The following is a 25,103-nucleotide window of genomic DNA, read 5'->3' as shown; positions in this document are numbered from 1 at the left end:
GGATGTGAGTTTACTAGCTGAGTGCTTTGCGAGGATCGCTGCAACACTACAGAAAATAAAAACTATGAGAATTTGAGCTCAGTGCTGTTAGTGAGCTTTGAGCCAGTAGTATGATGAGTGAGGCTTGGCTGTGGAAGACAGAACGAGTGGAGGGATGTGCATTTCGGCACAGGGACGACAGTGAAATGCATGTAAGTGAAGGGAGCTCTCCAGGGATGATGTTCGGTGGGAAGAGAACAGGGCAAATAAGGGCTGAAGTCTTTGGGACGGTGAAAGGTGACTTACAGCATTGAAACCTGGGGAGGACAGTTTCCATGGAATGGGGAGACTGGGGAGGAGGCAGAGAAAATGGGTACTGCAGCAATTGAGGGCATCCCATTTCTTGAGCATTTACAGTTAAATAGAGAAGGGATGAACAGTGAATTATTTTACAGTGAAAGATACTGTCATGCATTTATATGCTAAAGAAAAGGAGAAGGGAGAAAGAGGGGGTGAAAATAGGAGCCGACACTGCAAGAAAATGTCATAAGGAGTACAATTGTTGATGCTGAAAAAAATCTCCGGGTTGTTTCCCCGGTAACAGGTGAGCGTGTTGGGGGGAGGTTCATGTTTGTGTGTGCCGTTTGCTTTGCCCTCATTTTCAGAGTCCTAAAATAGATCTGGTTTCCCTTAGTATTACATAACAGATGAGTCAACACCAGCTTTCAAACATCTTTAATTAGTTTTAACAATCACATTTCTAGTTAACACATTTCATGTAATGAATGCTGCTCTCCATCCTTGCTGAAAAGGCTCAAAGGTTACCTGCAGTGGGCCTGCAGGTGCCTTTCACCAAAACTGATCCAAAGCTCTGCCACCTTTTTCCATCCTCTTGAGCTAGACAAGATGCTCCAGTGCAGGAGGTCCGAACTTTCCCATCCGTAATGCTGGTGCCTTTCTGTGCCTTTACATTTTCTCTTCCCCTACGCCCATTTGCAGGCTCCTGCGAGCTCTGGTGCAGCCTCCTGCACTCCTGAAGCCCTGCAGCTTCGGAGAGCTGGCAGCAGTCGCCTGTCCACGGAGATCACCAGAGCTGGTGTCAATTTGATGCAGATTTAAACAAAGCTAGGCATGCCAGATCGGACAGAGAGTTACTTGCTTGAATTTCAGAATTTTGGCTTCTGGTTTGATTCTTGCTTCAGGCATTATTTCAGATCCCACATCGGAAGAAAAAATATCTTCTCTGCCTGGCTGGGAGCCATGTCCTGGGCAACACAGTGTGATCTTCACGAGGAATACTTTTCATCTGCAGCAACAGTAGATGATGCGCTTACTTGTCCACATGCTTTGATAGTAAATAGCATCTGTAATTTTTACTGCTTTGTGTAGTACTGAAAAACACATCCCAGTATGATGGATACGGATCAGGGAAGAATTGTATTTTATGTGGACTATATAAAACTATATACAGCCTGCTAATCACGCCACAATGCTTTTATTTTATAAACTTGGTGCTCTAGCAGAATGCACATTGCAAGTTTTTTGCATTGATGCTGGGTTATATTAATGTCACCGCTTGTTTAACAATAGCACTTTAGAAAAGATAATTTAGTTTTTTGTGAATGCATCTACATCTGTATTTACTTTTGTGTCAAAAAACACAATGAGGGAGAGCTTTATTCCAAAAAATAAAATACTTGTAAATCGATTTTTCTTCTGTGAAATACAAAACCATGAAAAGGTCTTGATCACATTGTTTATTTACTATGAATTCAGCTTCTCTGTTAGCCTAGCTCCTATTCCCATTGGGACTGTGCTGTTCACCCTGCTGATGATAGGGAATAAAATGTTTTTATTATTATGCTTATGAAGCCTCTTATACTGAAAAAGCATTCAGTAGATACTCTATAGTGGAGAATTGTTTCCAGACAGGTACGTTGTTTTGAAAAAGGAGAATCTCACAGCCCAGAAGTGTTACTCTTTAAGACCATGTATGTGGTCTTAAATGTGTCAACATTTACAACCCTACATGTGGATTATTATTTAATTTGGATTTGTTAATTGTGTAATCAGACTGGGCCTGATTCTCACCTGATGCAGAGTCTAGCTCCTCAGAAGCAGTTATGTTGCTGTAGCTGAGGTTCTCCAAAACGCCTGTGTGCTTTCACCAGATCTGCTGGTCAGTAAGCACTGGTGTCCCTCACTTGCGGCTGATGTTCAGAGCTGGGCTCCTTCTGCTGCCTCACTTGCCCCAAGTGCCAGTTTTGTTATTGATCCCAGTCTTTTAAGGTTGAAACCTTTGAGTTATGTACTGAGTTAATGGGAATATGGACAGAATTTACTTACTTAACACTTATCTTAAATATACAGTACATTGCTCAGTCCTGTAGGAAAGGAACTGGGATGCGAAGACCTGATGGATGAGAGTAATAATTATGAAATATTTTGCCTGGAGAATTGTTTATATCTTGCAGCCGTTTCTAGTCTGCATTTCAGACTATACGGAATGTGGACAACAAAAGTTTAAACAACAGGCAAAATGAACAGAAGCATTTGTGTGATACTAATTTTCTTAAAAAAAAGATATTCAGTAGAGGTCCCTACAGTGGATGGAAACAGCTCCCAGGACTCCTTAATACGTATTTACACAATAGACTTCATAGTGCTTGAGTAGCCACTCTGTTTAATTAGTGGTATTTAAAAGGTTTAATCTGTGTAATCAATAGAATTTAAAAGGTCTATAGCTTAGGTTTGAAAGAGAGTATGTCTGCTTTGTATGAGACATAATAATTTTAAATTACTTCATATATTCATGGGTTTCTTGCTGTTTTATAATGGGCAGCTGCCAGTGGAGAATGTCTCTAAGAGAGTGTAACTATGTCTGTACTAATGAACCAGACATGCCCAGGGCTGCTCCCTACTGCTGGAGTGGCTACGTCCTGGCTATTAAAGTTTTGTTATCCTAAACAGATAGCTACATCCAAAGAGGATTTGGGGAATGATACCTGATTTGTGCTACCTTCCAAATTGTTTGGGAGAGTGCTAGGTGGCTTTGAATTGCTCTAACAGTTTCACAGTATAGATAATTGAGTTTCTCCTCCATGAATGCTTCTAGGTACTGTTAAATGCCCGGTATAGACACTGCTTGGGTTTTGTAAAACATTATTTTGTGTATCTTGGTATTTCCTCTGGTACATTTTAATAGAGCAAGGCCTGTCTCCACAGACAGAGATTGTGGTGTACACCTGATGCAGTCAAACTAGTGCAAGTCCCCAGTGAGCTCAAGTGAGTGAGCTGTATATGAAGAACACCATTGCTTCGGAGATCTTTGCACTCACCCTTGCAAGGCTGGTGGGGCAGGACTGGAACGTCACAGAGTTGTGCTGAGCAGACCCACTTGCTATTAACTTTTATGAATCTTTTCAGTGTTAAGTGTTTGTAGTGATGACATGATCACATCTTGCATCAAATAAATTGTCATGTCTGGTGTTTTTCAATGCTTGATGACACTGAGGTAGCTGGATGCTGCAGTAAAAATGCTAGAGTCAGCTGAAAGTATAGAGAGAATTTAGATAGGCAGAATGAGATTACTTGAGTTGTTATTTGACCAAGACATTGGGGTTAATACTTCTTCTTCTACGATGGCACCATGGGACTTTATACAACCAGAAGTGGTCAAGACCTCAGTTGCTTTTTTTCTGCTGAAAGCTGGCAGCTCCAGCGAGCACACCAAGCCTGTTCAATTTTGCTGGAGCTTTGGGGCAGAGTTGAGTCCAAAGCAGAGGAACCAGTTACTGAAGTGCCAACCACGGTCGTGCAGCACTGCGGCTTCCACCTGGAGATTAACCTGCATGGCCTCGCTTTGCAGGTGAGGTTGGTCACGGTCACAGAACTGGGCGATGGAGTTTCCAGCAGTGTAACAGCTCAAAATAACAAAGCAATCAGTTTGAACACCAAGGATGTCTTGGGACACATGTATAGTGCTTGCATGTAGTTTATTTCATCACGTAACTCTCCACATCAGATCTGCATGAAACTCAATTTCTGATCCTGGCGTAAGCTTGCATTTTGTATGATCACAGCAAATAACAGAGTGGAATCTGTTAGTATAACTCCAAGGTGCTGCATTCATACACACAAAACCAAGGGCATTGTATTTCTTTTAAAAATTTAAGCAGAAACATTATAACTTTTGACACTACAGCCTTTCTAAGAAGAGTCGCAAATTTTCCATCAAGACTAAATGAAAATGTTTATGTAAAGTGTCTGCCTTCTAGAGGTTTTTTTCTTTCCGTAGACAAATATCAAATGGGTCAAAACTGAAATGTTTCAGTTGGGGAAGGCTGCCAGTATTGAGTGGAGCGTTCAGACACCTCACGTCCCCATTTACCTCTAGGCTGTATCTGTTCCTGTCTTCAGGAGAGGCTACTGTGCATCGCAGGAAAAATATTTCAACCAAATAATGTTGTCTTTGTAAGGAAATGGAAGCTTAGAGCACTCAAACTACAGCTCCTAGGGCAGTAGTAATAGCTAGCAAGCATTTTGAGATGATTTCCCCCCCTTTTTTTTACATCTGCATTCCTCCCCTCCATCCTGTATTTCAGTGAATGCAAATTCTAAGGTTACCTTTGCCTTTTGTATACAGGCAGATTTAGCTCCTGCATTCTTATCACAAGACACTTAAATATTCATGCTGCTTTTAATTTTAGTGCTGAAAGGCTGTAGTGGATATGATGATGCAGGAATTTGGGTTCAGAAAATGGAAGACTTTTTAATGGTTCAGCTATGTGTGAAGATTTATCAGCTGGGCTCCAAAATGAGCAAAGCTGACTGGAGTACTGCTTTAAATTACCTAGTTCAGTAAATACACAGCCAGGATCTTTAAATGGCTAGGCATACAGCTGGTGTCTGATATCTAGAATGTGGCTTGAAATGTTGTTCATTCTGGCTGAGAACAGGTATTATAAATCTATAGTACTACAATGTACACATATATACATATATATATTTTTTCTTTGCCTGAATTGCCAAAAAGAAGGGTAACAATGCAACATTTTAAAAATGATCTTATGGTTATTCCAAGTGGGATTTATTACATTTAAGGGAATTTAAATGAATTATCTGTGCATTTCTTATTTCCCTGTGTGCTGGCAGTAGGTAGCCTGTCTCTCCATTGCCGGCATTTGGCTGATTAATTGGCCCCTTGCTTGATCTGTTTTCCTTTTTTTTTCTGTATAGCTTATTCTAGTGCTTTCCCTTTTTAATATGGTAACATCAAATTTGCTCAAGGTCTGTGAACTAATGTGGATTAAAAGTCAAGCAGCAGTAGCTCTAATACATAATTGATCTACCAGTAGGACACAAAGGACTGATTCTGGTTCCTAGATAGGAAATGCCTGCCTTTTTTTGTCCTACGCTGATAGTCTGAGCTCTTAAATCTATTTTAAATTAAAGTGAATAGGCTACTGGAAACCGACAAATTATCCATGGTAATAAATTATTTAAGAGATTAATTTGATGTTTGAGGCGTAATGATTTTTATGCACAGACACGGACGCACTCTATTTGACACATTCTTTTTAGATTTTGATGCAGTTCTTTTCATTGGCAGTTGGAAATACCTTATGTCTAGCAAATGTACACTTTGGGTCTGTATTTGTCTTTTGCTGTGACCCCACACCTGTTAGTACCTAACAGAAGATTTTGCTTGCTTAAACTATTCTTTGTAGAGGTGCAAGAGCTTTGTGACATGCTCTCCAGATACCCTCAACAACTGCATCCCTTTGCGAATGGACAGGTTGGAAAAGGGTATGTCTACTTACATTAACATTGGCTCTGATTTTGCTTCAGCTTGTCATACATCACTTTTCTTAGTTTCTGAGGAATGACTCTTGACTGTTCAGTTAAGTGGGGGTAGAAGCTTGTTTAAGGTTTAATCTTTAATGATATTCTCACTGAAGTGAGGAGTTCTGTATTTTCAGGCTCCTTTTGAGGTACACGTGGCGGTCACAGCAGGGGCATTTGCAGCTGTAGCATGAATGACAAGTGGGTGATGGTTGCACGGTTGTGTGACTAATAGCATGTGTGTGCCGGACGGCACGGCATGCTGCAGTGTACGGTGCTAATGGATGGGAAGCAAGCGACAGCCAACAGGGTGTCTCTCCCTTCCATTAAGTCCATTCAGGCATGCCATATGTCATCGTCCCCGTACTGGGGATTTAATTCTCTTGTTAGATTCAACCACTAACGTTGGAGTGCCGGTAATATAAGAAAGCAGAACATTTAAGCCATGCTGTAGAAGAGGGCTGCAAATCAGAAGGTGGCCAAGTCAGAAAAGTAGAAAGGAAGGAGAGGGAAGTAGGATCTTTTTGTGCACATTCTTAAGCTGTGTGTAAAAAATAGGATACACTGTTTTCGTATACTGCATTGGACTTAAGATGCTACAATTTGAATAACGTTTTAACAGTAGAGCAATAAACATTTTACAAACTATAGTTACAAACATTTGAAGATGTTACATATGCAACAGCAATATCTTTTGTTAAACAATGCTATATTTGGAAAAAGACATACTTTCAGATGTAACCACCCTTTATTAGGTTGGTATAGCTAAGAGTGTAGCAGTAAACAGTCAGCCTCAAAATGGAAATTGAACTTCTTTCCTAGAGGTTTTTTTAATGAATGGAGTTAATCTGTGTTGCAGGCTTTCCCTGGTCTGTGAGCTGCCTGCGTTGCCCTCTGTGACATTTCTGAAAAGCTGGGCTCACAGGTGGGTGTTGAGCCAGAACTGGGGCAGCAGCTCGTTCCCAGCCTTTGGAAACTGAGCCTGTTCAGTGTTGTGCAGACAGGTTGGCAGTGGCTACGTTTTGTAGATCCTGGTTCAGAGAGTGTGATGCATGAAGCTTCAGGGTTTTCAAGTAGGGTAAGCCTTCGTTTAGGTGGAGTAAGCCGTGCACATTTTTGGCAGTCACTTGTGATGAAAAGATGAGTGATCTCAAGCAAGCCAAGCAGCTTGAGTACATTACATAGGGTAAATGCTAACATCTACCTGCAAATCAGTTTTTTATTTAGTTTGAGAAGTATGTCATCACATTGGTTGCTTTGGCTGATGATGAACTAGAAAAGTAGCACAGCTTTGGGAAGTGAAGTGTTTTTGGAAAATATCAGCTAAAAAGACCTCATGTAACCTCAGGGATTTTATATTTTTCATCAGTGTCTGAATTGTTCAGAACTGTGCACTATTACATGGTTTCCTTATGTTCAGAAGGACCCTCCTGTGTTTTGATTTGCACCCCTTGCCTCTGGTCCTGTCACTGGGCACCACTGAAAAGAGTCTGGCTCTGGCTTCTTATACCCTCCCTTCAGGTATTTATACACATTGACAAGATCCCCCTGAGTTTTCTCTCCTCCGTGCTGGACATTCCCAGGTCTCTCAGCCTCTGCTCATATGAGAGATGCTCCAATCCCTTAGTCATCTTCATGGCCCTTTGCTGGACTCACTCCAGTATGTCCCTGTCTGCTTCATAGTGGGGAGCCCAGCACTGGACCTGGCACTCCGGATGGTTTCAGTGTTCAGTTCTTTTTCTCTGTGGGTATCCATGTAATGTGGAATGAGGCTACTGTTACTTTCTCTTGCTGAGAAAAGATTCACATGGGTTCCACTTTTATCTTAGCAAGAAGAGATCTGCATTTCTGATTTTGATCTTCCAACTCCTTGGATATGAATTTTCAAGAGTTCCAAAAGTGTGATTTTTAGGATAGACTCTACCATCACATTTATTCATTACTGGCACATACTGATAGCACAATAAACATATTTGCTTTGTCCTAGATATGTGTGATAAAACAAATAATTATTTATTTGCCCAGTTGTTGTGAATCTCTGTTTTTTACTGGCAGGGTTTCCTTCATAGCAGCTAACACAGAGACAGCCATGCTTGTACGGCTTTACAAAGACAGGGGATTGATAGCTGAAGTTAGAATTCAACAACTGATTTACGATCCTCCAGAGTAATAACCGGAATGACAGTTCTCCCTCAAACAATATTGAAACTCCCTGGGCTCCCAGGAGCATTTTACCTGTGTGTACCATCAGCAGTCATTCAGCAGTGCAGAAGATGGAAGCTGAGGTGGGGTTACCTCGTAGGAAACCGTATCTTTTCAAGCACCTTTGTGAAGATAAAGTGTAGCTGAGCAATTCAGACTGAGGCTTCCTTGAAGCTGAAAGGCTGAAATAAATCTCCATTCTGTACTATGACAAAGACATTGGAACACTTTTTGGAACTGGAAATTGTTTTGTACTGGTGGGAACTGACCTCTTGAACATTTGTATGCTGCATAGTTCATGATACCTCTACTTTTAATAAAATATAATACTTATTAATGGATCTCAAGTCAGTTATTCAATTTCCCCAGTAATTTAAAGCTTAATTATGCTGCATTCTAGATCTCAGTGGCTGTCCTCAGCTGATTTTTCTCAAATCACTATCCCTCCAATTTTACACTTCAGTTCAATTCTCAGGACTCTCATTTGCATAGAGTGACAGATTAAAATTAGATGGCTAAAACGATTACTGCTCTTAGTGCCTACTGCAGTGATAGAGATTGATTTCTCATAGTATGAGGAAACATATGGCTCATGAAATAACTCTTAAATCACTACAGTTTTCAGTCTATTGTATTATTGTAAATTGAAACTGATAAAGTGGTAATCCAATTTTAATGCATCCTGTCTGAAACTGAGAGTTTCATTTTTGGAGGAGCTTTGGGTCATAAAATTGTAGGCAACAGTTTAGTTCTCTGTTTCCAGGGAAAAAAGTGAGTATTCTGGTTGAAGAGTTATCTTTTAACTCAGTAACTTGTTGGCACTGCAAAACTATGCAATGCTGTTTGAAAGCTGCCACAACAAGGAAACTTGCATTTTTGCCTCTGTGCAGTATCCCTGTTCACCCTATCCATCTGCAGACCTGTGCGCCCCGTTGCCTGTACAGGTATACTGATATACTGTTAAGGATAGTCAGTTCGATGTAGCTTCTTGCAAATTTTGGCTGAAGCCAATCCAGAATTAAAAATCCGTAAGTTGGCTCTGGTTCTTCTGGGAAATCGTCAGTTGGGATGATATGCAGAAATTATATGGAAGGCATACCAAGATTTGGTATTTACTTACCCTATTTTAGTTTAGATCTGCAAAACCAGTCTTGGCATGTGACTGTAAAACATGGGTCCTCCCTGTAGGAATACTTTACATTTCTCTTTCCCTGCCTTTCTGTGCAAGTTTTGAAGAGGGGCTAGAAAAGGAACACGATTAATATGTTTTTCTCTTGTGCATCATAGTAATTTCTCTATATCCCTCCCTGAATTAATTTTAATTTAATCTCTCCTGTTTTCCTCTGCTCCTCACTTTTATCTCATTTCTATGGTTTCTGCCTTGTCATTGTTTCTTTCAGTCCTTGTCTTAACATTATCCTAAGGTTTCCATTCCTTCCTTCTGCTATGAAGGAAATGTGAGGTAGCACAAGAGATCACATTTTGGTTGAATAAAACAGAACAAATAAGTGTAGCTCCCCTAAGGCAATTCTAGATAAAGTACTATTTAGCCTGGAAGTGGTCAGGCACAAGGCGGGGGCTACTGATAACTACTGATGCTCCTCTTTGAAATGGCCTCAGGGCTGTGGGAGGCTTTCTGCGTGATGAAAAGCATCATGTCAGTAATCCTGTGGTCAGTGGTTTCAGCAGAGACCAAGGGCTGTTTGGGCATCGGGATAGCCTCACTGACTAAAAGAGGGTGACTTCAGGACGAGGGTCGTACAAGCTGAGATGCTGGTGTGGCATTTCATCTCCTCCTATACAGTCCCTGGCCAAAGACTTTTGCCTTCAGGAATTTGAGTGTGGCATTTTTATGAACAGTAATTTCCAGCATTATTTTTATTCCACCAGCGTTATGAAACTATTGTTACTATATTTATGCACAGCAGTTTGCAGTATGGTGTTTTTTCCATTTGTCTGTAATCTTAATTTAATAAGACATTCACAAGCTGCTTGGAAAATGGATTTTTTTTTTCCCCATGGGAATTTCCATAGAAGAACTCACCATCTGATAATTGCCTATTGTAAAGAATTATTTTCATCACAGGAAAAGAAAACAGTATAGAAGAACCTACTTCTACCATCTTTTTTACTGTTTTTTCTGATTGCCAATTTGGAAACAGCATCACACTGTAAAAAAGTTTTGGGTTTTTTCCCCCCTTTTTAATATCTCACATTCCAAATGAAGTGTTACTTAGAATTAAAAAAGAGACAGTGTTTGTAGTTGAAGACAGAATTGTCCTTGGAAAACAGCACTTTTCATTTCCTCTTTAAAATTAAAACCTTCGTTTTTCCAGGTTCAAACTAAACAAATGAGCCAAGGGAAAAAAAATACCCAAAACCCCAAGCCCCTGTCAAAACAAGCAAAATATGCTAAAAGAATTTCACACAATGTCTAATTAAAACTTCTAAAAAAATCAGGCCAAAACCGCTTGAAGTTAATTTGCAAAAATAAAGTAATTCCAAATGAAAATGGAAGGTTTTATAGAAAATATTTTATCAAGCCCATCTAATTAAAAAACTGAGAGTGATCTGAGCCCTTTATCCAAACAGTGGAAGCACAAAATCTATGTAGATTTTTTATTTTATTATATTTATATATAAACATGCAGACACGTGGTCAGATGGCTTTTAAATCCATATCGATCTAATTAATTTAACCAATATATAGTTTTTATGAGTAGCATATTGAAATGAAAGATGGAAGATTATTTGAAATTAAAACAGATACTTCAATAAAAAGAGCAATATTCTCACTGGATGGATACCATCTCTCTCCTCATCTCATTCAATTTAACATATTTCTATATGAGCTGTAAGATAAAATGACTAATAGTAACTGGACTGGATGGATACCATCTCTCTCCTCATCTCATTCAATTTAACATATTTCTATATGAGCTGTAAGATAAAATGACTAATAGAAATGAAAAGGAGGACTGCCAAAAGTCAGATTGCTTCACTGGAAGCTTCTTAACAAAATGACAACATCCAGTTCTAGATAATTAAATCTTATTTTGTAGGAATGTCACTGAATGATGTTAATTTGCCTTTAGGTAGTGCTCTTTTGGTTGAACACAGTAACAAAAATTTATTTTGGCACTTTTTGTTTGTCTTAGAAATGGTCAACATTGTTTAATAAAAATGAAAAGCTCAAGCTAGGAGAGAACAACGTCGTAGTCTCACAGAAGGAAATCACTAACGCAGCTATTCCAGGGATCAAGCCAAATTTCACCACCATTGAAACCTGAAAATTTTTTTGGATCTGAACCTTAAAGAGCTTTAACAGAGAGGGACAGAGGTGAAGTCTCCTGTTGTTACAGACAACCTGAAGCTCAACTTCCTCATAATTTAGTAATCTTTGTCTCAAAATGAGTTAGGTTGCTTATTCCCCCCCAAAACTTGTTGGATGTTTGATGATTCAAAGCTGTCTACCAATTTCCAGTCCAGCTGTGTTCATGGTGAGATTTTTCTCATTTGTTTGGGTGTCAGCGTTGTCCTTTGTTTTGAAAGGGTCTTTCCTCACCTCTCATTTATTCTCCCTAATGTGTTTATAGATAGCATCTACCTTCCAGTATTTGTTTTCGTAAACAAAACAATCCAGATTCTTTTAGACTCCACAAATACACTTTTCAGTCTCTTCATCATCCTACCATACCACTGGATATGGTCCCAGTCTAAAGTCATGCCTTGAGCACAGGTGATCAGTCTTGACACACAGGTTACTTTGTTTTGAGACATTCCAATTACCCTTGTCATGGATGGATGCCTGCAGGAAGTTTGGTATTAGGAATGCCTTGTTCTTTCATACCTTCAGTGAAAGCTACAGTTTGGGAGCAAGACTTGGGTTTCCTTTCCTGATGTGGACGGCTCTTGGTTCCTCTGGTAATTCAGCTCTTGTAGTACTAAGGAAGCGAAATATTCCTTCTAATCAGAGCTTTTATTTCTCTGATTTTCCATACTTTCCTCTTTAACATCCACGCAGCTATTCCAGGGATCAAGCCAAATTTCACCACCATTGAAACCTGAAAATTTTTTTGGATCTGAACCTTAAAGAGCTTTAACAGAGAGGGACAGAGGTGAAGTCTCCTGTTGTTACAGACAACCTGAAGCTCAACTTCCTCATAATTTAGTAATCTTTGTCTCAAAATGAGTTAGGTTGCTTATTCCCCCCCAAAACTTGTTGGATGTTTGATGATTCAAAGCTGTCTACCAATTTCCAGTCCAGCTGTGTTCATGGTGAGATTTTTCTCATTTGTTTGGGTGTCAGCGTTGTCCTTTGTTTTGAAAGGGTCTTTCCTCACCTCTCATTTATTCTCCCTAATGTGTTTATAGATAGCATCTACCTTCCAGTATTTGTTTTCGTAAACAAAACAATCCAGATTCTTTTAGACTCCACAAATACACTTTTCAGTCTCTTCATCATCCTACCATACCACTGGATATGGTCCCAGTCTAAAGTCATGCCTTGAGCACAGGTGATCAGTCTTGACACACAGGTTACTTTGTTTTGAGACATTCCAATTACCCTTGTCATGGATGGATGCCTGCAGGAAGTTTGGTATTAGGAATGCCTTGTTCTTTCATACCTTCAGTGAAAGCTACAGTTTGGGAGCAAGACTTGGGTTTCCTTTCCTGATGTGGACGGCTCTTGGTTCCTCTGGTAATTCAACTCTTGTAGTACTAAGGAAGCGAAATATTCCTTCTAATCAGAGCTTTTATTTCTCTGATTTTCCATACTTTCCTCGTTAACATCCTAAAAATTAAGTTTGGTTCTGCTGCATCTTGCATCAGACAGAATGTTTCAGAGTCTTTCTAGTGGAGCTTTCCGTTATGAAGATACTATTTTGGTTCATCGTAGTGATTTTTTTTTCTCCCTGAAGTGCTTGACTTTTTTGAATTAGCTCGAGGAGACCTGAGTTTATTACCTTCAGGAATAACTTTTAAGTGACATTGAAGATGCTAATAATTTCATATGCTATCTTTGAACTTGTAATTTTTGTTACGAAGATACGGTTTTCACAGTTTTGACTCTGTAGCCTCTTGTCGCCTGCAGATGCTACGGCCTGAATTCATCACAGCACTCAAACACAGTTCATTATATTTGTCTAGACAGTCCTTTGAAGGATGCTTCTAGACTGTCCACAAAAGCAATTTCACTGCCTGTAAGGACAGCAAACCCTCAAACATGACCCCAGAGCATGCGTGCCCAAGCACTCTCGCAGTGTTAGTATGTGGCAAGGTGTTTCCAACGGGCTATTTGCAGGTGGTGTCCAGCACACTCGTGAGGCCCTGATGTGACTGGGCTGCCAATGCACCTTTGGGCACACAGTGGCTCCAGCAGCTTCTAAGACTACACTTCTAAGAGCTGTACAAACAAATTTGACTCCAGTACTGATTTCAGCTGGGGGAGGTAATTCTTCAGTAGACTTCAGAGGTTTAAATGTAGACACAATACCCAAGGAGTGGAGAATGCTGTGGGCTTTAAGAAGTTCTTTAATTTTTTGTATTCGGTAACAATGAAAAAGGTGGGTCATTTTTATTATCTCTATGATAACAGTTCTGACACCACTAAGAAGTCTCACACTGATTTTCAGCAGAATTTGGCACTTTCCTCTCTTAGGTACAGTTGAAAATGTCATATACTGGTTTTGCTGTTACTGCATGTGCTGTAAGAGTTTCTGCTGGCCACAGTGGAGAGTGGGACCCTCTATGAAACCCTGAGAGCTGGCTCAGGTGGTGGCTGAGTCCAGCACAGGGTGGGATGTGGTGCCCAGCAAGTAGAAACCTGGCTTCTTAGCATGTGCCAAGGGCGGTAGCAGGCAACAGCAGCTGGGTCCTTGGAGAGGAAGCTTGTGGAGACAGGTCGGATAAAGTATGTGTGGCAGAGAGGTAAAACTGCTGTGCTGTGAGTGAGCAGAACCATGTCATCAGCGATGGAAACCCGGTGAGGCAGTTTGCTTGGGATCATTCTCCAACACTGGCTTACAGATGTTAGAGGAGAGGTCAGTTACTGCCATGCACTGGTAGTCGCCCAGTCCTGCAAACAGTAGTGTAGGGGTCTCCCTCTTCCTTGGCAGCCCACTATTAATTGTCACTTGTAAGCCTTGTATCACAAGGACTGTGGTCCCTAATAGTAACTACCTGCTTGCCTGTGTCTGTGGCGTGGCCATGTCCTAAACTGCGTTCATCAGAGGCATGCTTAGGTTGTGTTCTGCTGCATAAACAGAGGTTATTGTGAACGCTAAAAACCCCCACACACTGTGTATATATAATTAGTCCTTTTTAGTGGTTTGGTAATACCCCATCAGGTTTATTACTTTTCCAGTCAAATGCACAGCTCACTCCGTGGCTGATCTCCATTTATTACTGTTTCCTGGCATGGGATTCCTTTTACTTAAAATTCATGTGATTCATGGGTTACAGGCTTTCCTGTTGAAGTGCAATATGTCTAAGAGGCAGGTACTCCGTGGCTGATCTCCATTTATTACTGTTTCCTGGCATGGGATTCCTTTTACTTAAAATTCATGTGATTCATGGGTTACAGGCTTTCCTGTTGAAGTGCAATATGTCTACAGAGGCAGTTGTGACTGCCACCACGCTTGTGACTTAATCTACCTAAAAACCCACAAGAATCAGTGGTTTGGAAGAAATTCCTACCTGCTGTTTGTGTAGGATGGCCATCTGTCTGGCAAATCCCCATGCGGAAGTCAGATAAGTCTGAGAAGAGCCAGACGACCTTCTGACACCTGTTTCTCTAACAGTTGTAGCTGCTTATTCCGTTTTTTTATTTTCTGACCAGGTGCTGTTGAGACTGGGTTTTGGGTCTGCATTCAGCAGTTTTTGAATTCTAGTCCCAGCACTGTGTACAATGCAGGATCATTCTGACCAAATCACCCTTTCTCCTTCTGGGCACAAATTTTGGGAGTTCCTACTTGCACCTTAGGAAGTGCTTCTGAATTTGGGCAGTTCACTCACAGAAATTCTTAAATACCCAACTTCTTTAGTCGGTTCTGGAAAATGCCTTTTGACTTGCTGAAAAACACTGAGACAAATTGGATTTTAATATCAAGTGGTGTCTTCTATTTGAGGATCATTCAGAAAAAGATAGTGGAAGGGTCAAAGTGGTACTTTCTGAAGATACTGCTTTTATCTGCTAGAAATTTAATATCTTTATAAATAACCGAGTATTGACAAGTCATCCATTCTGAGCCCACAGTAGAATACAAATGCCTTTGGCTCTCGGCTCTGAGTCTGTGTGCATGGCTGTTTGCCTATTGAGATCTTCTCATTCACAAATCGTCCCCAGTTTCTGTGGGAGACATTTTTTGAGCAATAAAGAACAAACATTTCATAACTTGGTGTGTGTAAGTTTTGGGATCCTTTTATTAATTTAAAAGCTTATAAAATCATGCAAGAAGGCATGCAGCCAGGAATGGCTGGTTTGCTTTGCTGTCTTCCATAGTGCCTACATTATAAAAAGTGTTTGACCCCCATGAGGCTTAACACAGTTACCATTCCAGAGTTAAGTCTGAAGATATCTTCAAAGGCATCTAGATGAAACTACCAAAAGATGCCTTCTGCAGCTCTAGTGTATGCTCTTTTGTGCGTGGTACACAGCATGCTGCACCGGACTTCTTTGCTGGACCAGCAACCATGATAAACCAAATAAACACAGCCTTCTGTAGATGAATGGTATCTCCTGCAACTAAAGGTTAAGGTGTCATCCAATGATGTATTCTTCCTAATGGATTCATTGGATTGCTGTGATAGGGACATAATTTACTACCTTTTGTACATCAGAGGTTGTGTTCTCAAGATGGTGTTTTGGGATTTACGATATTGAACGGGGTGAATTACATGTCGAATTATCAACCATCGTGTTTGACATTTAGTCAGTGCTGACAGGAGCTAGGCATTTAGCAAGGTGAGGCTTCTGTAGCACAGTCTTTCAATAGGATTGTTTTATTTCAAGGCTGTTGTGGCCTTGAAACATTTCTGGAGAAAATCTGTAAAATAGACTGTTAATTGCATGGACTGTTGTGCTGTGGCCAGCCAGATGTTATCAGTGTGTGTTGTAGCTGTCATCCTCCCTGTAGATTATTGTTAAGGCGTTGCCTCCTTGATGGAAAATACTTCATCTGGTAGTCCACCAAGTTGTTGCAATTTGGAGGCAGGTGGCACCCTGATGTAAAGACCCCCTGGGTTAGGAGTGCCTGCCAGTATTTGAATGGTACTTTTGAGAGGAGCAAGTGACTTCTGGTTTCATTATTCCCACAGCTCTGTATGCATTCGCAGAACTAAGGAGGTTGCTTGGCACATGCATTTTTTCAAAGTATGTTCCTATGTGGAAACATTTCATTAAAGATTTCCTTCCTACAGTTCCTGCCTTCCTTATGTGACAGTTCTTGATTGGTTGATATAGCTTATGATTTTTTTCTTGGCCTTTTTTTTTACTGTGTGCTGTATGACCTTAAATCAGTATGCTTCAAATGGTGCTTTGTGGATTATATTTAGACTGTTAGATGCTTCTATATGGCCTGCTGTCTTGTCTCCAGACAGGACAAAATATGTCTGTTTGCACAGAGTGCCCCTTCTAACCATTTGATTGTCTCCTTTTGAGCCTCCATCCCACTGACACACACCTGAAGCTGCCTTTACTGCATCCACACAGGAGGAGGAGGTGTAGCTAGGAAGCACGTCCTCGTTTGTACCTGTGTTGTCAAGCCAGAGATTGGAATTTCTGCTGCTGTGAGGAATCTGGTTTTGATCGAAGTGACTACCATGGCTGCCTAGAGTGGACCACTTGTTGAATAAGGTTCAAATGAAAGCCATTCATTTAATAAGTCTGTATACCTAAACAGTGAGGAAGTCTGACATAACCTGTGAAAACAAAAGGGGATGTGCGTCAGTTTACATGCCTGTTTACACCTCTTGCTTTCTTGCTCAGTACTGCAACTCCAGGCAACATAGGAGACGGCAGCAGCTTATTGCATTGTTTGAGCATATGATCAACCAGGCAAAGACAAAATGAGGACACGCAATGAATTTGGCAATAGTATTCCAGGACAGAGTGGCTGCCCTCTTCAAACTGCCAAATCCTTTGGCATATTCTGCTGACTTAGAAATTGAAAATGCAGATCAGAATCTTTCCTAGTGAGTTGTCTGCTCCCTGTGTTTTTCGGTAAGAAAAAGGAAAAGTCATTGCTTCAATACAGATATGCTATCCTTGCATTTAAGCTCCCAGAAGGCCTCTGACTATGTGACAAGAATTACTGTCATGGATATTGCATAACAGTTTATGCATAATGTTTAATGCATTCTCAGTTTTATAAAGAGTGAATAATATTGGAGACATTTTGAATAGTAGTTTAGATTTACACTTTCTTTTTAAGGTGGAAACCAGAGGGACATTTCTAGTGCTCTTCAATGACACTGGGAGAGTTGAGATGGTTACTATTAAAAATGAATGAAATCCGTAGGAGTGAAGAAGAAAAAAATATATTGCATAGATGGTTTATGGGCAAATCGTAATTGTTTAAAGCATTTCTGGAGGTTAGAAATGCCGTGCTTTTATTCGAGCACCATAGCTGTCAGCACGCTTCCTCACCGCTCCCTCCAGGGTGTGTTGCTGCTTGGTGTGGAAGGTTGGAACTCAACTGAGAGGAAGTTCAAACTGAGGTTTTGAAGAATGTTTCTTCTTGTTTAAGGTTTATTATTAAAATGCATTCAGCATAAAAAAAATGATTTGATGTGTGTGCAACTTCTGTTAAGAGTCAACTCACATCGTATGTATTTGTTTTGTGACATACAGGACAGCTTTCCAGCTCGATTTGGAGGAATACATTTCGTCAATCAGCCGTGGTATATCCATGCCCTCTACACAGTTATAAGGCCCTTTTTAAAGGAGAAGACACGAAAAAGGGTATTCGTCTGTTTAATTGTCCATTACCTGGCAGTTGTAGTCAGCAGATGTATCATACTCTAATAGAGTAGATATACACAATATATCAGCTTGCTATTGGTGGAAAGTATTTAAATACATCTGCATTGTAAAGAGTATCTTTAACTGTTTTAGAAACTTATACAGCGTTATCCTTTAAGGACATGGTCAAGCAGTGCACTTAAGTGTATTTTAAAATGTAAGCATGTGCTTTCTCCTGGGTTATAGAAAAAATATTGCCAACATTACAGTTTCTATTAAGATTCTATTCAATTCAATTCTATCCAATTTCTGTTAAAATTATTTGTGTCTTTCTTTTAAGAACAGAGGTAGTGAGTATGAAGTCTTTCCGTAGTGTGATTTCCTTGACATTAGCAAGAACTAAAATACACAGCTGGTATACAGTAGTTTGAAAATACTGATTTGAATGAAAGCCAATGAAAGGAAATTTGTGTGGATGCATCTGTGTATAAGCACGAGCAGTCTCTGAGATGTTGCTGAATTTACAGCATTTGCATCAGTGCAATTAAATTAGAGCTTGGTGGTGATAGCACATAGAATGATATTATTTCTGTAACAGGAAATTTGTCATCCAGGAAAACACAATCAGCATCACGTACAAAGCCACTACAAAGAATGTGATGATCTTTTTTTTTTTTTTTTAATGGGATCAGCTCTCTAAGCAACTCTGTATTTTCTCTCCTCAAACACAGTCTACAAGGCCACAATGATCCTTGGTGTTCAGCTGTTTTTTACTGACAGATTATGCTTGAGAGGCCTCTGGTATTCACAGATTTTGAACTATAGATCACAAAGCCTTTTATGTAATATCTGTTATAAATATGCAAATGAAAACCCATTTTGCAGGATTCAGTTGCACTCCGTTGACTACAGCTTCAACAAAGAACATTATAGTGCCAGATATGTTTGAGGCCTTTTTAAGTCAAGTGCTGCATATGCATAACCAGGGAGTAAAGTACAGCTCATGGGTGTGTTACAACATTAAAAATAAGTGACAAGGCAGTTGAACATGGGCACTTATCAGTTAGCATCTACATTTTTGTTTAGACACCTGAATCAGTGGCATATATTTTCAGAAATGCTGACTTTTTACAACTGTTTTTGTCAATACTGAATACCTGTAAGAAGTAGTCAGGTGGTTACATATCGGTTTAGAGTCCAAAACTTAGTGTCAAAATGTGAAAGTTATGCCCACTACATAAAATTTAAAATCAGCTTTAAAAAAACCCATGAGAGGCAGAATGAATGATTGTGAAAAAAAACCCAAACCCAACAGAATTCTTTTCAGAATTTCATCAGGCTTGTTATTTATCTGTTGTGTTTATCCTGAATTATTTTGTATTGTTTTAATATGTCTGGTAGGTTTGCAACTGATAGCTATATTCAGATAGATGTAGTACTAGGCATGTATAAAAACAACTGCTAAGAAGTGAAACATTCAGTTGGAAAGGCACCTTAAAACAAATTACTTTCGCCATTAATATTTGTTCTTTCACACAACGATAAATTCCTTTCTGAGGTTTGCGTGGTCGTATCAAGCTTCCTGTCTCCACAGCTGACTGGAAGAAGGGGTGAAATAAGCAATACAAGACAACCTTATATTTGGTCTTTTTGTCTTTCTGCCTTTTGAATTTAACTTGATAAATCATGCTAGGGGTATAGCTGTCCAGAGAAGTCCCTGCAAGGTGAAGTGGGATGTGAATCGATAGCGCTTGATGTCTGCCTGTGCGCACCCCTCTGCCTGCCCTGTGGGGAATGAGAGGCAGTGTACAGCTGTTAGGAGGCAACATCCTACCTTGCCTTCCTGGCTACTTCAGCGCTAGTAAGTTAAAAAGGGCTGGGCACTGCCATTCCTACTGTTTAATTGTATGGGCACTTTCTGGCATGGCACTGGCCGCTGCCATCTGGTGCTTTCTTAGACGTTGCCCAGGAACAGTCTGGGGATGGCATGGACCAGTGAGCAGTATGGATGAGGTGAGCTTGTTCTGGAGATGAAAGGAGTTTAACCGTATGGATGTGAACTGTGCCACGGCACTTGCTCCGAGTCCCGAAAGGTGAATCCTGACCCATCTTAATTTCTAGTCTAGAAATAGCTGCTGTGAGCTGCCTGTGTAGCCGTACCGAAGAGCAGGCATTTCCTCCCAGTGGAAGGTCTGCAGGTCCCCAGTATCTGTGGGAGAAGGCTGTCCAAATCCAGAGGCGCTCTGTTTCTAGTGCTCATCGGTCACACATTCCAAGTCTCTGAGGAGAAACAATAAGGTTAAATAGAAACATAAATACAAGTATTCATATACATTTATATAAATGTAAAGCATATCTGAAAATAAATCAGTCTACCAAAACACTGATGGAAAATATCAAGTAGTCCCTCATTGTTGTAACAGAAATTATTTTACTGTTATTACTTACTTCATATGTTGTCAGGTATGGATGGTAGTTACTAGTACCACCATATTAAGGAAGAAAATCTTTCCAGTGGAGTTTTCATTACACTGCACTTATCTTATTTATAGAACTCATGGCTAGATGCTGAAAGTCAATATATATTCCTTAATGTATACGGTGAATATTAATTTCATTTATTATTTATGTTCTTAATTTATTAACTTAATTTAATTCACAGGATTAGGGAAAGCAAATAACAAAAGAGAGGCAGTCTGTCTGTCTAATCTTCAGTCTGTCTACGTACCTGACATCAGTTCTTACCCTCCTTAGGGCCCTTGTCCTGCAAACATTTTAAGTCATTGATGCTTTAATCACTTTGTAGGTTTATGGATATAGTCTGGCTGTGCTTAAGGCAGAGGCGATGTGTGCATTGGTGGCCATCTCTGTTAGCCCAACACAGCCAGAATATTGGAACTGTACAATATCCTCTAATAATGATGATGTAATTTGGGCTTTGATGATTTTTGTGATACTGCTTTGTTTTTACCTGCATGTGTACATACAGATATTCCTGCATGGTAATAACCTCAACAGCCTGCATCAGCTAATACACCCTGAGATCCTGCCTTCAGAGTTTGGAGGAATGTTGCCCCCCTACGACATGGGAACGTGGGCAAGAACACTGCTTGACCATGAATACGATGATGACAGTGAATGCAATGCGGACTCCTACAACGCTCCTGCAAAAGATATAGAAAAGGACCTCTCTCCCAAATCCATGAAAAGGTGGGTTAAAGGTACTGTGGTCTTCTAGTATTGCCATGAGGTTATCATTTGCCTTCCTCCTTTTTTATGAAGCTGCAGGTAGTTCCCTCAGTTTATGATGTACGAGGACCTTTTTTTTTTTTCCTTTCTTAAGATCATCACTGTTGATTATAGACCATAGTATTGATTATTACCTATGTGAGTTGTGAGCTCAGTACAGCTAATTATTTCCATGGTGCCATATAGTTAGTGTATACAGTACCGTGTTTGGAATAAGCTGATATCCCACCCCAATCTACAGTAAGTAGTATTAGAGACAGTGCTAGCTGGAGTGAGCCTCGGTGCAGAGGGTAAATCGGGGCCAATTATCCAGCTGGGTGGCGATGGTAACTCTTATGTTCCTCCATCTCATAGCCCAGTGCCTGGTATCCACCAGCCTGTGGGTGCCAGGACATTTACAGCATCTGAACTGTCAGTCACAGTGACTGCACACAACATGAGAAAAAGTAATGAGGGCAACCAGAACAAAAATCAGTGCCGATCGTTGTACTTGAGTCTGGCAAACATCCTGGCGTTTTGATATTCTTCTCTTTGAGAAGATACGGTATAATTGCTTGCTGCATTTTACTATTCAAAATCAAGTAAAGTCTAGGGAGAGGTTAGTTACCTCTCCAGTAACTATGGAAGCAGTGAGGTGATTCACTTGGGAGGGGTAAATCCGGTCCAACCTTGCCAGGGCAGTAGAATAGAAAGGGGAAAGGTTACAGGAGGGTGATAGAAAAGGTTGAGCAGAGCAGCAAAAGTCAGAGTGCAGCTCATAAGGGGTAAACCTAGCAATGTACCAGAAGAGAACAAACAGGGCAGAAAACAATATATAAAGGCATTAAAATTAAGTCAGAATATGCTAAGCTGAGAATCAGTTTCAGGAGATGGCATTTGATGCAAAAGGGAGAGGCACTCTGGAAGCAGGTCAAACAGCATAAAATATTTTCAGACTCCTCAGCCAGGAAGATGATTTTGGCTGGAAAATTTTGCATAGATTGGGGACGACAATGCGGTTTGAAAGGGAGGTATTTTTTGGGAAATAGAGAGGATACAACAGGAGATTGCCATAGGAATAAGAAAGAAAAAAAGCAGTGAAGTTTAAGGATTTTGTGTTGAAAAAAACCTACAGTGCACTGAAACTGGGAAATAGCAAGAGACTGGATAGAAATTAACTAGGATAAGGAGAAGTTAAAAAAGGTCCTGAAGCCAAATGACAAAGATGCAATTAACACAAGTAATGGAGAAAATGGGACAGCAAAGAGCCAGGGGAAGAGGAAAAGTGAGCAATACATTTATATATGATTTGCATGTAATACAAGAATTATGAGACGACAGAGAAGCTGTCTTGGAGAGAACGGTGGAATTTAGGAGCTGAAATGCAGAAGTCTTACTATTGCAAAATGAAGTCATGAGAGTAAATAGCTTCATCGAAGGATGCAACAAAAAAACCATGAGAAGGTCTGCGACAAGACCCTTTGGAGCAGACTTCCAGACTATCCTGGGCAAGCACATTATTAAATGGAAAAGCAGTGGATTGACCAGATTCTTCATTCTTTCTCAAAGAATGCTTTCTCACGCTTACCTATTTTATTCTCATTTAACTTGTGCTTGAAAAATCCTTCATGCAGAATTACACTTCAGTGTAGACTTCAAATTGACATTCTTTCAGTCTGGGATAGCTGACACAGTAGGAGACATACTGCAGAAAATAAGCATGTTAAAATTTATAGCTACATAATATTGAGCTGAAATTTCCTCAACTTCTTCGCATTCTTTTTCAGTTAGCGTGTCTGTAGCACCTGCTGGAATCCTCCTTCCCTGCTGTTGGATATAAAAAGTGCTAAGTAGACTTACTGTGCTAGTACCAAGTAGGAGGGAGTGGTAGTAAGATGGACAGAAAGTCCCAGGACTTTGATGTATTAAGTGCACAGACTGTGTTAAAACAGAAATAGAAAAGTTAAGGTAAAACAGATAAACTCTATTTCATTAAAAGTTAAATTTAACTTGAATTTGGCACCTGATGGATTGTTTCTCTCACTTTAAAACCACACTCAGTGTGGTATGTTAGTGCGGAAGAAGGTTTTTAACATATAAAAAACCATGACAGTAAGTCAATGAAAAGTGCTTAACTTCATAGCACAAATTTCACAAGCGTCTAGCAGATCTCCAACAATTATCTTGTTTAATTTGGCTTGCCATTTTGAAATGAGTTTATTGCTCTGAAAGAATATCCTTAAACCAAAATCGTCCAACAATTATCTTGTTTAATTTGGCTTGTCATTTTGAAATGAGTTTATTGCTCCGAAAGAATATCCTTCTTAAACCAAAATCCTGCTGAGAATTCATTTCTTTGTTACTCACTTTTGCCCCCATATGAACCAGTGGCGTTCCTCCAGATCTCCTTGAACTTTTGGTGAATTGGATGATCTCTACTTGAAAGGAAGGCTGATCGTGGGGAGGGTGGTGGAGATAAGGAGGAATTAATCCCACCTGTAGCACAGACTTCTGGGGAGAATGTGTTCAGGTCATGTGTCGCCATTGCAGCCATCTCAGCAGTCACGTTTAGCCTGTGGCTGTGTCCACCCGTGGCTCTCACAGCTGAGGCACCCAGCTGGAGACCTGCATCCTCTTCTCACCTAACCCCGCAGGGCAGATGTCCGTGCTGATCAGCTTTGCAAAGTATCTGTGTGTGGCTTTGGTTCCTCACCTCTGCAATGGGGCTTTGTAGTACAACTCTGTCCTACTGTGTTCTGTGAGAATTTATTCAGTAATGTCCGTAAAGTGATTTGGGACATGTAGATAGAAGGTGCTATAGACTTACACAAATGTTTTTCCTTTTGCATACCTTCGTTCATGAATTGCTGCTGAACGGAATGAAACACGACAGTAAATGCTGATTTAAAACTGAATGAAAACGATTTCTCCTTCTTCAAGGCAATTAGGCTCCCGAGCTTACAAGCCACAGATCAGGGCTTGTGCAGTTTCATTTTCACATCTGCCTTGGCATCAGGGAGTTTGGAGGCCCTCAGAATTTGCAGCCAAAACTGTCTCACTGGGAATTTGAGGCCAGGTTTGCAGCCTTTCCAGCTCCCCTTCAGTTCCCCGGGTGAAAACTGGAAACCTTGGCTGCTCAGACATTGGCAGCCTAGGAAAAGGCTCAGTCTCCTATTAGTACTTACATTCAGTTGGGAATCCTTTGAAATTAGTATGGTTCCACAGCATTTTTTATCTTGATGAACTGGATTTTCCAGGAGTACAGCTTCCCACCAGCAAATTTTCAATCAGCTTTGCATCGGCACGGTACCTTGTGAAGATTTTAAAAAAGCATTTTTAATTCAGTGGTTTAGTTTTCTGCCTGAGGAACTGACCAGCGTTCTAGATAAGGGTTATTGTACAGTTTTAATTAAAATTTTTTAATTATGTTTATCACAAGAGAGACCATCAGATTTTTAGAGCTAATTTTCTTGATTTTAGCATTAGTAAGAGAATGTGGTAAGTACAATTAGAAAATATCCTTGTGTTTAAAGTTTTCACCTAGGCTTTAATTCAGATGTTTTTTTCTTGTGTTTTTGAAGGTTTTCTTTAGATTTTTTGAGAAAGACCAAATTGTCTCCTGCTATCAGCCTCATTAATTGGTTTCAGTGGATGATGCCAGTTTATAAGAGAGGGTGATTGACTCTGTGTGTTTATCTGAGCGGTCAGAATTCGAAAAGGTTTTTCTTTGTGCTGTAGCCCTCCAAATGGGCAAATCTGTAGCAATGCTGCAGTCACAGTGTGCTTCCACTGATCAAAAATAGATGCCTACATTGTAGAGATGAACCATGCTATGTACCATGCTCTAATGTCCTGGTTTTGGCTGGGATGGAGTTAATTTTCTTCC

General features: G+C 40.2%; 1 protein-coding gene across 1 annotated transcript in view; it reads left to right on the top strand.

The window, feature by feature from the left end:
• The window catches only part of CLVS2 (clavesin 2), a 72,762-nt gene that overhangs the window by 26,212 nt on the left and 21,447 nt on the right, over nt 1-25,103 (top strand). The window contains exons 3-4 of the mRNA XM_009289114.2: nt 17,879-17,989; nt 20,979-21,199. Of these exons, the coding sequence (XP_009287389.1) occupies nt 17,879-17,989; nt 20,979-21,199 (332 nt within the window). The remainder of the gene's footprint in view (nt 1-17,878; nt 17,990-20,978; nt 21,200-25,103) is intronic.

This window comes from Aptenodytes forsteri, unplaced genomic scaffold, assembly GCF_000699145.1.
Source record: "Aptenodytes forsteri isolate BGI_AS27 unplaced genomic scaffold, ASM69914v1 Scaffold217, whole genome shotgun sequence".
In the NCBI taxonomy this organism is placed as follows: domain Eukaryota; kingdom Metazoa; phylum Chordata; class Aves; order Sphenisciformes; family Spheniscidae; genus Aptenodytes; species Aptenodytes forsteri.
This window is presented reverse-complemented; position numbering and strand designations above follow the sequence as displayed.